Here is a 17,964-nt window from a genome sequence, read left to right on the forward strand (position 1 = left end):
AATGGCCCTTGCTTGAAGGCACCACTGGCTAAATCGACCTGGACTGTGCAGACATTGCTTGAAAGTGGCTTTGGATCTTCACCAAGCTTAGCTGATCATATGGGGGTGGTTACTAAATTTTCCACACTGGTTGTCAGCGTTAAAGCAGAAAATATGACAGGATTTAAAGAAGAGAATCCAAGCTTTTCTTTTGCAAAAGGAGAATGTCTTCTTTTTTTTCCATTCAAATCCCTTTGGCAAAAAAGAGCCATCCCCTTCCTCTTTATCGCTCAAGCAGGGTGTGTTTTTGAGGCTTACAAAAGAATTCTGAAGTGATCCATTCCTAATGTGGATAACATACAATTTATTCCATGACTAAGCTGGTACCTCAATTTACTCCCCCCACTTAAATGAATTGAAATTCAATGAATCCATTACAGGCACACAAAAAACACCAAAATGTTTTAATTGTGTTTTGATAAAGAAAAAATAACATTGTATTGTCACAAAACTTATATAATACATACTGTTGTATTTGTGCATTTTATATTAGTGTGTACTGTTTTGTCCCATTCGATAAAGTGCTGAAAGTGCATCAGCAACTGTGGTTCTCCTTGTCCACATGCATTACAGTACCTTAATTTCTCATTTTTAATCCCCACTTCAGTCAATACTACCACTACAAACAATAAAAAGTACATTCGCTATGTTATATCCCCTTGAAGAATTGACAGGTATCCTTCTGTGTATGTTTATCATTGGGTCTTTTTGTCAGCAGCACTCGGAAGATTCTGTAGATCAAAAAGAGTATCAAATAATCCGAGCTATCATGGTCAATGGTCAACACGTCATCTTCATGAATTCATCCAAGTTTACTTACCTGGAGCTGATGATGCTCACGCAGCAGTCGGTCGTACTCCTTGGCCAAACCTTTGGTCTGTCTGTTCATGTCTTCCACTTCAGCGTGAGACTTGCACACAGCTGCACACAAAAGCAGGACTTCAAATGAGTTGCTTTGGTTTATAAAATAGATAATTTCCTAACTCAGCCTGGTTCCAGTATCAGTTCCACAGCGGACCACAGTTCTTCTTCTTTCTTTTCTTTTTTTTTTTAATACAATTCACAGAAGAAGTTTTCCCTTTTTTTTGTGGGCTGAACTTTGAACTAGTTTGTATAGAAAATGAACTTTCCCAACACTGCCAGTCAACTCAAATCGTTATCAAAAGTGGAAAAAATAAATAAAAAATTATACTCACCCTCTTTTGCAATCTTCAGCTGACTGGACAGGCACTTAACTTCAAGCTTCAGCTGATGATTCTTGTCTGAAACGACTTTTTCCTCATCTAGAAGAGCCTATAATTGACAACGATTAAATTTACCACATTCACACTTTCCAATATAAAATGTCAAGAAGTTGCGACTCCTTCTGACTTGTTTGAGTACGCGGTTGTCCTCTTGATGCTGGTTGGCAGCTTTGGCAGCGTTTTCCATCTGCGACTGAAGACCCGCGTTATTCTCCGCAGCAACAGCCACCTGGTTGAGCAAGATGATGACCCGGCGCATGACACTGGAACATGAAGTGTACATAGACGGCAAATAAAGCGAGACTGCCTGTTTGGAACTCAAGCCCAAACATCTATACAGCGAACCCCAAGTACATCACGGTCCATTGTTCGCCATAGCTGCTCTATAACCCAGATTTTTTAGCAATCGTTTGTTGTTGTTTTTATAGCCCTTAGCGGTACTGTATGTATGCAGTGCTGCTCCTGATGAGTAAACGTATCAGTTAGTCTAGCGTTCCTTTACGATTTACGACTCACATGTTCAAATATTCCATCCATCCATTTTCTTGACCGCTTATTCCTCACAAGGGTCGCGGGGGCTGCTGGCGCCTATCTCAGCTGGCTCTGGGCAGTAGGCGGGGGACACCCTGGACTGGTTGCCAACCAATCGCAGGGCACACGGAGACGAACAACCATCCACACTCATACGCACACCTAGGGACAATTCGGAGCGCCCAATTAACCTGCCATGCATGTCTTTGGAATGTGGGAGGAGACCGGAGTACCCGGAGAAGACCCACGCGGGCACGGGGAGAACATGCAAACTCCACCCAGGAAGGTCCGAGCCTGGACTCGAACCGGAGACCTCAGAACTGGGAAGCGGACGTGCTAACCACTCGACTACCGTGCCGCCCTGTTCAAATATTCAATATATATATTTTTTTTTAATCTAAAATGAGAAGCTAAGATGTGCTTTGCAAGAGTCTTTTTAACTTGCTTCAGTGCGGTAGCAAAATACAGGTTAAGTCCGACAGGTAATATCCATCACATCCTTACGTCAGGTGGCCTTTGATGGATGGCAAATATTACGATAGCTCTCCTGTGTTATTTGCTGAAAAACTCAGCCATTACCCATTGGACCAAATCCTAGTCTAATATCAAAGTAATTGTTTTGGCACAAGCTTGCAGCACCTCCAAGGAACTTGAGGTGAGCAGCTTAATTCAGCGAAAGTAGTCCTTTGATGCCATCTTGTGACATCTTGTTCCCAAGGAGCTATGTTGTAGTGAGTGGAGGAGCTTAATTCGGTCAAAAGTAGTGCTTTGCCACCATCTTGTTGCATCTGTTATTATGAACCTTTCGTGGGACATCAATGACTCTCAAATATTTACTATTTGTGGCAGGGCTTGCTTGGTCTCTTTCCATATGCAAATACATTATTGTCGTATGGTCTGTTTGCATGTGTTGCTGCTTACAGCAGTTGTTTGAAGGTTCATAGTTGTAACATCCACTGTATGCTAATTTATGTTAGCCAATCTAGCATGAAGCAAGACTTTTGTAAAATCAAATTAGGCTATATAGTTAATAATTTTGGTGTTTAAATATGCAATATTTAATTCTCTTTTGTTTAATGTTTGAGTTTTAAGGTACGCTTAAGTTTATGTGTTCAAAGCTTTTACAGTGTGGTAAAACTACAGTATATATATTTTTTTCTTACATAATTTCTCTCTAGTACGGATTTTTACTTATCGCTGGTAGGTCTGGAAAATATCCCCTGTGATAAACAGGAGTTCACTGTATACAGTACTGTACAATTATTAAAGGTGATGTATGACAGTTTGCCTGCCAGCTAATGTGTAGCCCAGCTGCACTGTATAATGATCTGGATGTCACGTGACTATTTACTGAACATGCCCCCTCTGGCAGGAAAACGCTCCAAACTTAAACCCAGCTTCATTTATCTTTAGTTTTGAGTTGTTTACCCTTAGAATTGGATAATTAAGACATATATAATTTTTTTTCTATATTTGTATTCATTTATCTCATTGAATAATTGATTAACTGGTTTAAAATAATATATCATTAGTGCCAATGTAAAAGCAGGTGGTTTTTTTTTTGTTTTTTTTTACATTAGAGGCTTGTGTTGTGATTGAACTACAGTACTCGGCGCCCACTTCTGTTTCTTCTGCATGGAGCCCTTCTTCAGATGCAATCAGAAGCTGGAAACATGCATTAGCTGCTTTGCAAACTTATATCACCTTTGCATCTGTAAGGAAATAAGACTAACAGCCACAGGAAGAGTGAGAAGCCTGAGATGTAGAGGTTCCTCTGAGCTCTGAAGAGCCTCATGTGAAGGTGATCAAAGAGATTGGAGTTCACCTTAGCCTCTTGCATGGGTTCGGGGTTTGAGTACTTGTGCACCTCACGAGCAGCATCTGAAGGTGTATGCAAAAGTATCACACTCTGTAGTCAAGTTGTTGTACAGATAATGCTGATTGAACTCCCTTACCTGAGTTGTTGTCGCTAGTATAAAATCAAATCAATTAGACCACTTTTGATGACCTATCACAATGATTTTTTTTTATAAATTTGGATACAATATCAATACAACATAATCCCAGAGCCTTGTATAAGTCCCCAAGACCTCAAACATTCAATCAAGATCTCCACTGCAGATAACTTCAGCCTTTTCAAGTAGATTGAAAAGGTAAAAAGCCTATTTTGGCAAAGTAAGGATTAGAAAGTACCAATTTCTAGTGTTGTCAACAAGTAAAAAGTGATTCGAAAAAATAAATATCCAAGTATCTGAAAAATCTGCATAATAAAGAACAGTGTTTGCACTTGATTGGAGGTCGAGCAGGTGTCAATCAATACTATACGGCCGATACATCGGGAGTTTGGAACTGTTTGCAGAGCTCACCGAGGAAAAGAACAATAAGAACCATGATGATAGTGAAGAAGCACTTGCTCCAGTAAGGGGATAACCACTTCCATATTCTCCAACTGAAAACCAAGCGCCATCTGCAAAAACAAGACATACTGACTGTATATGTACTACATTTCCAATCTTAATAGATGGGCACATAATGAATTGAAACGTCATAATCTGTTCTAGCCTTGGTTCCAGTAGATATAAAATATTAGTAGGTATATAGGCCTACTCATTTCAAGACATTTTCCACCATTCATGGGACTTTTAACCACATTAACTCAATTGGGAACAACTACACATTTTCAAGAAGGGTAGCAAGAAGGGAAAAAACTGAGATAATGTGGTTGCACCCTCTTGTGACTGGGTATGTGGCTATCTTCAAGTCAAGTCAACTTAAGAGTGAAACCATTCCAATCAAACTCGTGCTAAAGAGGAGTCAGCACACCTTTACCACCATTTCCCGTTGCTCACCTGGTTAATCACTCACAGCACACTAATGTGAATCACTGCACTTCAATTCATTTCCCCACACAAATATTTGCTTTTGCATTACAGTATACTCGCAGTGTATACTCTACCTCTGTGCTGATATGAATGGAGCACACAGGATAAGATTGATGGCTATCTGTGCATATAGAAAGAAGGCCACTGCCGTCCACTGAAGCGTCATCCTGGTCTGTGGTTGGAATGGCGGGGCACTTTTCTCTAAAGAAGCAAAAAATAAATAAATAAATGAGCTTTTGCAAGTGAAGTAAGTGGGTATGTGCGAGGGAGGCTCGTGCTGAGAAAAAAAAAGTAAACAAATTATGTTGGGTTTTGATAAGAATGTTTGATAACTGTCTTGTTTTGGCTCTTCATGGATTATGCACATGTAGACTACCTAATACATTGTCCAGACACTGTACGTCATACCCACATTATGTCGCTGTTATGGCAAGCAGAAGGATTTTCCAGCCATTTTCTATTTATAGCCTTTTTCTCACCCGCTCATGAGTGTTTAAAGTCATTACTCCCTTCAAAAGCGAGGGGAGAGTGGGTCTGTACATTTCAGTTAAACAAAGCAAGCTATATAGCTATGGATTGCAGAGAGTTTGACTTACCAAAAGTTGTGTGATCTCAGGGCGTCCAGAAAAGTCCACGCACACGTGCTCACACATGCACTCACTTGCACACACAACAGCTGCGTGTGTGCTACACAACAGTCTCATATGTCAATCATTTCTCAGGAGCACAAAACAATTTCCTTGTGTGTCATTAATTCATCATTGGTCAAATGGCAGTTATTTACTTTCAAATAATTCTAATTGAATATTTGTGTACGCGTGCTGTGTTGGTATGTGACTCGTATTATTTCAAGATTAAGTTGAATGAGTTGTTTTCACATTTTTTGCACAGTGTGTTACAAAATTCCAAAGTCGGGAGGCTACAAAGCAGCATTTTCATTATAATTTTGCAAAATCTGTGAGTGCTTTTGCAATAGATATTAATAGTTTTAAAATTGTGCTACAAGAATCGCTGTTGGGGAGTAAGCATTCAGATGGAAAAAATATTTAAAAAACTAAAAAATATAAAACCAATTTTGTTCACCTGTTGTAGCAGAAGGGCAAAAGCTCGCTTGATCTTGATTTTCAGTATGAGTACAGACCGTGAAAGCGGGGCCTCACGATCCTTCTGACTTTTTGGGTTTCAAGCAGGATGTGTCAGAAAAGTTACCACATGGATAACTGGCTTGTGGCGGCCAAGCGTTCATAGCGACGTCGCTTTTTGATCCTTCGATGTCGGCTCTTCCTATCATTGTGAAGCAGAATTCACCAAGCGTTGGATTTTTCACCCACTAATAGGGAACGTGAGCTGGGATTAGACCGTCGTGAGACAGGTTAGTTTTACCCTACTGATGATGTTCTGATGTTCATTTAAAATGTACATTATGAATAACTGTAACAAAAAATGTGTGTAAATGTTTTGGTGGGAAAAACGTAAAAAGGAACACAGCGACACTTAGCGGTCAGGGGCCTCAACTACATAATAACATTTGGTCTCTTCTCGGCCACCGTAAATATCCGGAAGTAGCCGATCCAATGTTTTTATCCAGTTGGCAGGAGGATTAAAATATCGACTTTCGCGTGGGTAAGAGGACAATAAACATGGATGACGAATGGGAAGATGAGGTATGTGCAATTATTAATGCATATAAATGTTTTTGGACTGTTTTCTTTTTTTTTCCGTGGCACGACACGGTTGCATCCTATGATGAGTTTTGTTCGAAGAAGTGCATGAGTTGACTTGTGCTATTGTTGATAGCGTTTTTGTTGTGTTTTGGGGTTTTTTTGTTTTGTTTTTGCTTGGATGTACTGTCTCAAGACAATCAGATAATGATACGCATACTGTGTGTGTGTCTAGGAGCAGCTTGTTGTTGTCGAACTCTCTGGAATCCTAAACAATGACGCTATGTTCAAGTCTTGGGACACCTGCAAAATACTGGTAAATTTTGATTCTTGTGGTATGTTTTTGTTATCATAAAAATATCCGTTGTATTTTACTGTGTTCCTTAAAAACAGCTTCTTATTTGTATTTGTCTGAAAGGACATTGATAGTGAGCAGCCAATGATGCAAGTGGGCCCGTATGTGTTTGCAGGAGAATATGAAGGTAAGACGAAGTCTCACTGCAATCAAATAACACAAAACAAGCCTTTTAAACACAAAAAGCATGCGTCTTGTATTATCTTTGCAAAGAGGTCAGGTAACAGATTCATCAATGGGCCAGAAATACAGTACAATAAAAGCACCATATGGGCAGACGGCCAAATAAATAGATTTTCACTTTCTTTACCTGCCAGGTTCTTGTCAGAAATATGGAAGTCAACTTGTAATCGCTTTAACCAAGTGTTACTTTCTCACCTTCCACTGATGCCAGGGGCACTACTGAAATAAATTACACAAGTGAGATGATGATAATTAATAATAGTAATAATAATATAACAACAACTACTACTACTAATAATAATAATAATAATAATAATAATAATAATGAATTCCATCATTCACAGACATTATATAATGTTCTTTGAAACAAAACTGTCTCTTGTGAAGGTAATTGCTACTGTAAAATGCACATCCCGGCGCATAATAAGAAAGAAATCATAATGTATTTACTTTTTTCCCTTACCCCAACCGGCCATGATATGACTAATTATTTCCCCTTCCAAAGATGCCCTGGGAACATGCGTTCTCTTTGAAGAGGGACCAGGCAAAGGTAAAGTCTCCATGCTACATGTATTCTCTGAAGAATTACTGCTTTTGTCACAGTCATACCTGAGCTTTGTGTTTGTGTGTGTCGACAGGAAAAGAAGGCAGTGTACCTGAGCTCAACTACAGGTGCCACACTATGAAGAAACTCATGATGCAGCGAGTCTTCCTCAGTGAGAGGAAAGAAAATGAAAGTGACACAGGTAAGAGTTAACATTATTGTGTGGTAAAAAATAAATAAATCATGTGTACTCTAAACCAGTGAGACCCAATCAACTACACCGCGTAACGTTAGTGTGTTGTGAGAGATTATCAGGTATGTCAAAAGTGATTATCCAATTTGGCCTGAAAATGATCATTTATTTATTATGAATATTATTACAGGACATTATTTTTGGTTGTGGTGGGATTTTTCCTTTGCTGCAGGTGACGAAAGCGACAAGCAGGGCGACGCAGTCTTCCAGTCGGGTGAAGAAAGCCAAGAAACAAATGAGGGGGGTGAAGAAGTTGGCGATCATCCAAGTGAAGGAACCAGCTCTGTTGTTTTACTTTAGAAATTAATAAAAAATTTAAAAGAGAGAGAGAGAGAGAGAGAGAGAGAGTCAGTATTGAGTGACTATGACTGAATTTAATTTAGTTTATTTGGCCGTATAATATTCCACAAATCAGGACAGATGGATCAAGCCAATTCAATATTGTCTACATCATGATCACTATGCCACATTTTTGTTTTTGTTTTTTTTTCTCGTTAAGTTGACAGTTGAGTTATTGTGGTAGAATTGTGTCTGCACCAGGCAAAGGGTGAATAACATAATGTGTCTTTGGTGTTCTCATCAGAATTACTCAGTCATCATGAAAATGAAACTGAATGATTAGAAGTTTTGCTTCTAATTTAAAGCAAAAAATATCCACCCTGTTATTGTCCACCCTGCCACCAAGCTTATATTTGCTGTTTGCATGTACATTCACTCTGTGCTTCTTGATGCAATGTATTGTTTTAATTTACATTCAGGGATGTCATGACGACAAAGCATAATAGTAAACATAAGCAGGAATGTAACATTCTTTAGTTTTGTGATTAGCTTCTGTTTTGTACTAATTGTGTGTTGTTGATTTTTTGACGTAGTGTAAACGTTTTTATTTATTTATTTATTTTTAAATAAGAAAATAATAATAAAAAGTATCCTACTTATACTAGTTGGAAATAATTTGAATGAAAGGAAAACGTTGCCTTTGAGGACGTGGCGGTTTTCGTCCAATCCAATCACCAATGCTCACAGGATGTGGACCAATGAACGAGCGACATGGCATCTGCGTCCTTGCATTGTCATTGGTCAGTCGGCGTTCGACCATCGGAAGTGTATGGGTGTGTTTCCTGGAGTTGAGGCGACGGCCACATCGACGAACTTGTCTCAAGGCATCGGTAAGTGTTTTAAGAACGAATTTGGGCTTCAAACGTCACTGTTGTTGAATTTAAATGCCATTAGCATATGTTTGTCTAACTGGTGCACAATCTCGGAGTAAGGTTAGTGTTAGACGTTGCAAACTGTATTATAAAAATGTTGCGCGAAGCATAGCTAGCCGGTCGAACGTAGCACAAAGTCAGCTTTTAACATAACGGTCACTGTCAGATTTATCCTATGGACTTGTTTCCAAGTATGTATTTTCAAAAATGCTCCACTTGCTAGCTCAGGTGTGTTATTTTTTGTTAACAGAACGTCGCTTGTCGTCCGGTCTAATCAATGCAATGAGGAAACTAGTAGCTATGATACCCTTATTAATTACGTGTCAATTATCATTGTAACATGTCCAACAAAATTTGACTTTGTGCTCATGTAGGGTTTAGTTGTCAAAGTTACAGGAGTGATTGTGTCTGTTCCATGTGTAAAGCCCCCTGGAGATAACTGTTGTGAATTGTAACGATATAAATAAGTTGGAATTCAATCCGGAAAGGGCAAACAATATCAAAAAAGATATTTCCACGGTTTGTTTACTTTTTTGAAGCATAGTTTCAGATTAAGGCTGTCGTCTTCTTGTCAAGCCAGTTGGAAATGACGTCATTGTTGGATGCCAATCAGAAGCAAGAGAGCTGTGATTTACATTCTTTTCTTCCGATCATGGATGTCTTTTGGAGTTTGGCTCATAGTGCTGAAGCCATGTGTTATCTCCAGTCACAATAAGCTTGAGAAACGATTCATCACCTTTTTGAAACTCATGAAGCATCTTTGTCGTAGTTTCTTGTCACTGTAATACAAGTAGCCGATACTACTAGAAACAAATTCCTTGTGTGTTTTTCTTACTGAGTCAATAAAGATGATTCAGATTCTGAAGACGGGCCTACTTGTGCGCATCCGACCACTGCTGTAGACAATTTGTTTGCCAGCTACCAATTTGAAATGTTTAACGGTGACATTGTGACACACAAATTCCTCACTATCTCCTTTCTATGCTAACAACGTAACACATTGTACCATTTCATCCTTTCCAGGAGCATAGAGGGTGACTGCATCTACCTTGCCAGGATGGAGCTGCGGCCGTTTTTAATGTGCTTTGCCCTCTGCGTGGTGTATGCCACCAGCAAGCCCATGGAGAAGAAGGACCGCGTCCACCATGATGACCCGCTCAGCAACTTGGAACACGACGACGCTGAGAACTTTGAATACGACCACGAGGCCTTCCTGGGCCAGGAGGAGGCCAAGACCTTCGACCAGCTCACTCCCGAGGAAAGCAAGGAACGACTTGGGTAAAGATGCTCTCATAATGTTGGGCCATTTTTCATCTCGGCTCAGAAAAGGAAAGATGGGAATTCCATTCGTACGAGTTGCTGTAAGATTTGTGGAAGATAAGTGATTTGTTTTACAGTGTATCGTATAAATTCCATTTGTGGCTCCGTGTACATTAGAGCATCATGTCACCTCACTTTTGATCATCTCGTGTAAAAAGTCGCAAAATATATAGCACAGAACTGATTGGAACAAGAAAAAAAAAATCTGCCTATTTTATGATCCTGAATGTTTTTCCATTGGCAAAACCAGGTCCTCACAGATACTGAGCTATTTTTGTTGATGTTATGCCAATTCCTTATTGCCAGTATTCTTTCATTTACATAATCTGCTTTTCACTGATTTGCGTTTTGTGTTGTCTGCAGCATGCTGGTGGAGCGCATTGATGAAGACAAGGACGGCTTCGTGACAACGGAGGAGATGAAGAAGTGGATCAAACACGCACAGAAGAGGTGGATCTACGAGGACGTGGATCGCCAGTGGAAGACGCATGACCTCAATGGCGATAATGTGGTGTCATGGGAGGAGTACAAAAACGCCACGTATGGATACATTCTCGGTAAGAACCTTTAGCCGGAGTTTAAAAATTCGCTGCAACACCGGCAATGCTCATTCAACGCGCCTTTGTCAACAGATGACCCCGAACCTGACGATGGCTTCAGCTACAGACAGATGATGGTGCGTGACGAGAGGAGGTTCAAGATGGCTGACCAGGACGGTGACCAAAAGGCCAACAAAGAAGAGTTCACTGCTTTCATTCACCCTGAGGAGTTTGACCACATGAAAGACATTGTGGTGATTGTGAGTGATAAAACACGCCCCACGGATAACCTCGCTTTAACAATGACTGTTTATTTACATTGATCTACCCTCTTTTATTCACTGTAGGAAACTATGGAGGACATTGACAAGAATGGAGATGGTCTAATTGACCTGGAAGAGTATATTGGTGAGTTGTTTATCAAATCAAACATTTCATATTTGGGTCCTGAAAATAGTTGGAGGACTTGCCTGCCTTACTGTTATAATAAACGCCTAAAAATCATTTAGGAATGGCGATATAAGAGGAGAACACATTTGAAAAAATTGTCATTTTTCATGCAATCGCACCGCAAGTGTTGGTCTAGGGAAACAAGACCACATGAGAAGAACCTGATCATGGTGCCGTTCACCCTCACAGGTGACATGTACAGCCAGGAGGGCGCAGCAGAGCCCGAATGGGTGAAGACAGAGAGGGAGCAGTTCAGCGAGTTCCGGGACAAGAACAAGGACGGCAAGATGGACAGGGAGGAGACACGGGACTGGATCTTGCCAAATGACTATGACCACGCTGAGGCCGAGGCCAAGCACCTGGTCTACGAGTCCGACGCAGACAAAGTAAGCCCCAACGTTTCATACCTCCTCTCCAGTAGATTTAACAAATAATAATAAATTGTATCCTCGCTCTGAACTGCAGAAGCCTCTAAAAAATAAATACATCTCTTTAGAAACAAAAAGTAAATACCTAAATAATTCTCTGTATAGTAATTTTTTTAAAACCTCATTTCGCTAGGACGGCCGCCTGACCAAAGCTGAAATCGTGGACAAGTACGACCTGTTTGTGGGCAGCCAGGCAACCGACTTTGGAGAGGCGCTTACTCGGCACGACGAGTTCTAAATTTGTAGCCGTCCAGGAATCCACAAAGACTTTGCGTCCACTACGCCTCCATACTTCTCTTAACGGTGGATGTCGTTGTTGTTGTTTTTTTTTTGTTTTTTTTATATATATACATACACTATGAGGTCATTTAATTTATTTATTTGGTTGAATGTTTCCTGTCATGCACACTCGCTACTTCTTCAAGGCTTCAGTGTTTGGGTCAAACAGTTTTAATGGTGATAAAAGTAAAGGTCGCAGCATGCAGGCACTTTTTTTTTCTTTTTGCAATGCACTGGACAATAACTCTGCCTGATTTAAATTCTTGTATCGTTAGGATGTTTGTTATAAGGGCTAAATCGGACAACAACAAAAATTGGAGCTATTTGCTCACTTTGTTAGTTTAAGGCATCTAAATTTATGGACAGAATGATGCCCTGTCTTGTCATTGCTTCTTGAGTTTTGTATGTATTTGTGTGTACAGTACCTTTGTTTGCCATTTTGATGACTGACATCCACTTATTTTAGACTTTTGAGTTTTGTGTGCCAGGCCAAAAACACTCAAGAAAAGCCTTTTCTTTCTCCATTGCAAAAACTTTACTATAAATATATTTTGCTTATCACCACGATTTAGAACCACTGTTAATTTTTCATCATATTAACACTTGTTTTTTTTTTGTTTTTTGTTTTTTTACTGGCTTACGGTATAAGAAGTCTTTTGTAGAGATTTAACTGTAAATATGTTGGTCTACAAACCGAGCTGATGATCAAGTACACTTTTTGTGATTAAGAACATCTTAATAAAAAAATATGTATAAAAAAGTATTTAATTATAAATGCTGCTGCAGTTGTTTGAGATGTGGAAAAGTTTAACATGGTCAAGCAGGGTCTGTTTTGCCTCATGAGTTTTTTTTGTTTAGTTTTTTTTTCCTCCCTCAAATCCTGTGTAACAGAATTGTACACAGCTTAAATAGCAAAATAGACTCGGACTACTTCATAGACTAGCTCTACAGGAAAGGTAAGAATGAGTAAGAATGCTCAGGGCTTTAGGTGTTCAGGGGACACTCCTGAATAACTTGATGGTCACAGCAGTCTTTTTCTAGATCTTGTGCGCAGGTACTAAGAAAAAAGTTGGACAAGCGGCTGTAGAGGCCCACCTCTGTCATGGACAGCTTCCTCTACTCAGGTGAACACGTGCCCTGGGACTGGCAAACTATGGGGTACCTTAGCTACCTAGCCAAATGTATTTGTCTACTGAAGGAACCAAGTTAGCAACAGAGGTGGTTTGTTTTGGGATGGATTTTTTGCGACATTTAGGAGTCAAGCCAAACATATTTTAGTGTGCTTTTGTTGCAGAAGTTTGGGTAAATCCACATTTTCATTCCACACTGATTTTGAGTAAATCACATGATCTGGAAGCTATTTAGCTCTAAATGCTAATTTGTATAAAAATTCATGGAGAATATTGAGTTGTGAAATGGAAAAAGAACTTGACCTGGAAGCTAGTAAAAGATGGAAATTTTAAAAAATATCTTCAGGCATCAATTAAAAAAACAAAACGCAGGCTCTTTTAAATCTCTTATGTAAACAGTATATTTATGTTGTGGAGCATTTCTCTGATCACAAAAAGTCTCAAATACAACCACAAGTCATCTGGTCACATGATAGCGGTTGTGAAATTCCTCACAAATTGCAAATGCACCATAATTTGGATGTCAAGCCTCCTGTGATCTGGTTAGTTTGTGTTTATTTTAATGACTTACATGATGAATTTGTACTTAATTTGTGATATTACAGGAATCGTGTCCCTGTCCCTCAGGTTCACCACTTGAGATCCCAAATCCTGAGTTATTTTGTCTTGTCCGTGTCGGAGGACTTGCTCTGTGCCTTCGCTGCACTGTTTGGCTGTTTTATATGGTGAGTTGATATTAACCACTTTTCTAAACACAGAAGCATTTGGTGTGGAATGAGCCAAGTCCAGACTCCCAACTTTCCAGAACATTTTTTTTTCCCCAAGCAGCCATGCCCGGTGACAACATTGTAGCAATTACCTGTAGTTGTGAAAAATGCAGGGCAGCTCCCCTGTGCAGGTTTAACACTAGTGACTCAAATTAACCTAGAAATGAGTCTCCGCTGTAGTAATGTAGTGGGGGCTAGTCTGGACATAGAATGCCATGGCTGAATTTTTGTCCTAGTCCATCCCTGCGTGGGGGGAAATAGGCCTATACACTGCGGCCGTGCGGGGTTATCATCATGTATTGCAAAAAAGTAAATGACCCAAACTATTTTGCTTGCAGTGACTTTTACTTTCTCATTCCCAATATTTTGAACCAAACAGGATCAAATTATTTAACTTTGAAAAAGTTTCTGTGTGCACACGACAAGAAACATTGATCAAATCAAATTACATGAACTCCCGTATGTATAAAACAAAAATACAAGACATTAGCAATACAAACATTCTTGCCTGGTTTGGAAGGCAACTTGAACCTGACTACACTAATCATTTTTAAAATGGGATCTTAGGTACAATAATTCCACAAAGACGATGGCTACTTCTCACGTTGTTAAATGAAGGTCCATTGCAAAGAAAAGTAAGGAGAAATAGACTGCACAAAATCTTTGTGGATTGCTCCAAATTTAGAGCTCGTCGTGCCAAATGAGGGCCCTTCCAAAGTCGGTGGCCTGGCTGCCCACGAACATGTTGTACTTGTCCAAGATTTCAGCCTTGGTCAGGCGACCGTCCTAATAAAAGGAGTTTAAATTATTATGAAGAGGATGATTCTATAAAATATATATATATTATTTTTTTATTGGATTCCATTGTTCAAAGTCTGCCGCTGCTATTGTACACTAACAACATGGCTTCTAATACTTTTGAAATCACAAACCCCATTGTTCACTTTTTCAAAAGAGACGAGCAGCATTAATTATCAACAGTCAACATGCAGAATCATTTTCACATTGTTCTGTGCCTGGCAAGAAGTAATAATCAAGATAAATTATATTATGTGGAAAGAAAATGAGATTTTATTCTCAATCCATATTGCCCAGGCCTAGTTATGGGAAGGTAAAAGATGCGAGGGCTTACTTTGTCTTTGTCGGCCTCATAAATCAGGTGCTTGGCTTCAGCCTCGTCTTGGTCGTATTCGGTGGTTAAGATCCATTCTCGGACCTCTTGAACATCCATCTTGCCATCCTTGTTCTTGTCCCTGACTTCGGTGAACTGCTTCCTGTCCATTATCACCCACTCAGGCTCCCGCTTGCCGTCATGCCTGTACATGTCATCTGAGAAGTTGGACATTCACATGGTCAGGTTCTACTTGTTGTCTTAATTCCCTGGACCAACACTTGTATGTTTTTCTCACAAGCTAATGGACACTTGGCAGTATGTTTGCCTGACAATGGCCATTTCTTCAAAAACACTGTCGGCTACTAGTGTTACTCCTCTATATTCCAATTCATTGTTCACACTTATGGTATCTCACTAATTTTCGGGTTGCTAGAATATAGGCCAGTCTTAATTTTGGGTTGTGCATCTTCAGTACAGTAAAGTAGCCTAGCAGTTGTTTGAATGTTTACAATGATTAATTTCTGTTTGTCTGTCTATGGTGTTTCACATTAAATGCAGGGACAATGACATGAATGACATGAACAATATGTTTGTTAAACATTTCTTTGAATTTACAGTGGTGGATTGTCTGTGTTTTATGTGTCAGTTTTACAGTCAACAAATTCTCATCTCTTCTGGAACTTCACTGTACAACAGTAACTACCTCAGAAAGTGAAAACGTGTGTAATCAAAACCAAGAATTGTGAATTTAGATATAAAACTTTTAAACAGATATTCGAGTATTCAGCAGCTGTAGCACCTAATATATACATAATATATATTTAAAGGTAGGTACATTATTGTTTGTTGTGCCGTATTCACGTTTCATTATCAAGTCTCCATGTACTGTATATAATTACATATACTGCCACCTGGTGGCCAAGGTCATTAACTTAAAGCGTGAAAACTTGAAAAGTGTTACATTTGTTTAGTTTTTATTTTCATACATTTCCATTAATGTCACTGGGGAAGGATTTTTTTTTTTCATTTTGTTTGGTAGTGTAGCCTTCTGTGATATCCAGTATTTTCAGTGCACAGAACAATAAATGTGTTCTCAGTCTGTTTTCAAGTCCAAAAATTATACTTTGACTTTAGTTGAATAACTTACCAGTGTATTCTCCAATATCAATTACGCCATCTCCATTCTTGTCCATTTCTTCTATCATTTCCTAGAAGGAAAAAAAAAGGCAATGTAAATAAACAACTATTTTCACAGTGGTGTTATCTGTGGGTGCGTTTATCACTCACAAGCACCATGATTTCTTCCATGTGCTTGAAATGCTCGGGATGAATGAAGGCGGCCAACTCTGTTTTGTTGGCCTTCTGGTCCCCATTCAGGTCGGCTATCATGAATCTCCTCTCCTCCCGCGCCATTATCTGTCTGTAATTTAAGCCCTCGTTGGTTTCGGTGTCATCTGGGGTCAAAGGTGTGCGAGTGAGCATTGGCTGCGTGACGGCAGACTTTTAAATTCTGGCTGAGGGTTCTTACCGTCAATCTTGACATACGTGACGTTCTTGTACTCATCCCATGACACCACACCATCGCCGTTGAGGTCGAAAATATCCCACTGGAGTTCCGTGTTCTTGTAGATCCACCTCTTTTGCACGTCTTGGAGCCACTTCTTCATCTCCTCCATGGTCACAAAGCCGTCCTTGTCTTCATCGATACGCACCACCAGCATGCTGCAGACAACACGAAAACCGTTTCACCTTTGGCTCTTGCATCTTTGGCCTCACAATTAGAGCAATCTTACCCGAGTCGCTCCTTGCTCTGCTCAGGCGTGAGCTGATCAAAGGCCATGGCCTCCTGCTCACCCAGGAAGAAGGCCTCACGGTCATAGTCAAAGTTCTCTGCGTCGTCGTGCTTCCGCTTGTTGAGCGGTTCGTCGCCGCGGACGCGGCCTTTCTCCGTGGGCTTGCCGGTGGCGTACACCACGCAGAGAGCAAAGCACATTAAAAACGGCTGCAGCTTCATCCTATCAATGTCGACACATTCAGATTGAGATGGTCCTTTTTGTTACGTTGTTAGCATGGGAAAGAGGTTATGTATTTAATTTAATCAATTAATAGGTGAAAAATACAGATGGGTATTCAACTAAAACTTCAAAAGGTTCAGAGTCTAGACCGACAAAATTTCTACAAGGTTCGGAAGATCAAAGTGAAATCTTTTGGCATATATTGTAACACAGAAATAAACATGTATGACTGCAGAGTCGGTTGTGATCTAAAAGTTTACATACCCTGGGAGTTTGTGAAGAAAAAAAAAATCTACACTATGTTTTGCTTTATTCACTTTTCTGAAATGCTTTATATGAATATGGTACGTGTTCAACTAAGGTCCTTCAGAAATGTCAACTAAAGCAAACGTTTTATAATTTTAACAAATCTTAACAAGTAAACATTTTAGAGTATAGTTTATACTGCCAATACTTTGTCATCTTACTTCAGACTTATGAGTGGCTATACTCAAAACCTCTATTTATTGTCAAACAATTTACTTTATCCTCTTTTTTTTTTTTTTTTTTTTTTTTTTTTTTTTTTTAACTCAACTCACTTCCACGCTGTACTTTGTTCCTCTCTCCCTTGCTGTGTCTCTCTTTGTCTATATCTGTATTATTGAAAAGTTGATGATTGAGAGCTGTTTCTTTTGAAAATTGTCCGGTTACTCAGATAACCTGCCAGATAGTCTTTTAAGGTAATGTCATAAAGGCTTGAAACATTACATCGAACTTCAAAGATACTTTTAAGATTACCCTTTCCATGTTTTATTTAAGTCTACTGAATTTACTGTAGCTTTAGATGAGTTTTCCTGGATTAAATTCCGTAAAGCTGAAATGTGTAAATATGAAATCATGACACGCACTATATTGTTCAGTGTAACTTTGATAATTGACTTACTGTATTGCGATATGCGTCAATGCACACAAAAGTTACGTTACAAAAAAAGCTGTGTTAGTAATTGATTTAACTAAATAGAACAGGGCTCACCAACATT

General features: G+C 39.4%; 4 protein-coding genes across 8 annotated transcripts; 2 read left to right on the forward strand and 2 right to left on the reverse strand.

Moving 5' to 3' along the window:
* Nucleotides 1-422: 422 nt before the first annotated feature.
* LOC144016186 (B-cell receptor-associated protein 29-like) lies at nt 423-15,089 on the reverse strand. 3 transcript variants are annotated; one of them, XM_077516986.1, is made up of 8 exons: nt 14,949-15,089; nt 4,771-4,897; nt 4,181-4,281; nt 3,548-3,695; nt 1,411-1,546; nt 1,236-1,332; nt 860-960; nt 423-770 (listed from the first exon to the last, which is right to left on the reverse strand). In XM_077516986.1, the coding sequence occupies exons 2-8, from the start codon at nt 4,860-4,862 to the stop codon at nt 735-737; spliced, it is 711 nt and encodes a 236-aa protein (XP_077373112.1). In that variant the 5' UTR covers nt 4,863-4,897; nt 14,949-15,089; the 3' UTR covers nt 423-734. The 3 variants fall into 3 exon arrangements, with proteins under 3 accessions (XP_077373112.1, XP_077373113.1, XP_077373111.1); XM_077516987.1 differs by lacking the exon at nt 14,949-15,089 and adding an exon at nt 5,780-7,445; XM_077516985.1 differs by lacking the exon at nt 14,949-15,089 and adding an exon at nt 5,293-5,769.
* Nucleotides 5,764-8,632, forward strand: gtf3c6 (general transcription factor IIIC, polypeptide 6, alpha). Its single transcript, XM_077516988.1, has 6 exons — nt 5,764-6,360; nt 6,593-6,673; nt 6,776-6,839; nt 7,401-7,445; nt 7,534-7,641; nt 7,865-8,632. Exons 1-6 carry the CDS (start codon nt 6,337-6,339, stop codon nt 7,990-7,992), a joined length of 450 nt encoding a protein of 149 aa, XP_077373114.1. The 5' UTR covers nt 5,764-6,336; the 3' UTR covers nt 7,993-8,632.
* On the reverse strand, nt 7,778-17,667 carry LOC144016185 (calumenin-B-like). Of its 3 annotated transcripts, none has more exons than XM_077516983.1 (7): nt 17,524-17,667; nt 16,724-16,945; nt 16,459-16,652; nt 16,218-16,384; nt 16,078-16,138; nt 14,949-15,145; nt 7,778-7,986 (listed from the first exon to the last, which is right to left on the reverse strand). In XM_077516983.1, the coding sequence occupies exons 2-7, from the start codon at nt 16,942-16,944 to the stop codon at nt 7,984-7,986; spliced, it is 843 nt and encodes a 280-aa protein (XP_077373109.1). In that variant the 5' UTR covers nt 16,945; nt 17,524-17,667; the 3' UTR covers nt 7,778-7,983. The 3 variants fall into 3 exon arrangements, with proteins under 3 accessions (XP_077373109.1, XP_077373110.1, XP_077373108.1); XM_077516984.1 differs by lacking the exon at nt 7,778-7,986 and adding an exon at nt 14,143-14,602 and having other exon boundaries at nt 16,724-16,884; XM_077516982.1 differs by lacking the exon at nt 7,778-7,986 and adding an exon at nt 14,143-14,602.
* LOC144016184 (calumenin-B) lies at nt 8,706-12,682 on the forward strand. The gene is made up of 7 exons (XM_077516981.1): nt 8,706-8,861; nt 9,927-10,181; nt 10,587-10,780; nt 10,856-11,022; nt 11,110-11,170; nt 11,402-11,598; nt 11,774-12,682. Exons 2-7 carry the CDS (start codon nt 9,961-9,963, stop codon nt 11,876-11,878), a joined length of 945 nt encoding a protein of 314 aa, XP_077373107.1. The 5' UTR covers nt 8,706-8,861; nt 9,927-9,960; the 3' UTR covers nt 11,879-12,682.
* Nucleotides 17,668-17,964: the final 297 nt, after the last annotated feature.

This window comes from Festucalex cinctus, chromosome 3 (genome assembly GCF_051991245.1).
Source record: "Festucalex cinctus isolate MCC-2025b chromosome 3, RoL_Fcin_1.0, whole genome shotgun sequence".
NCBI classification, from domain to species: domain Eukaryota; kingdom Metazoa; phylum Chordata; class Actinopteri; order Syngnathiformes; family Syngnathidae; genus Festucalex; species Festucalex cinctus.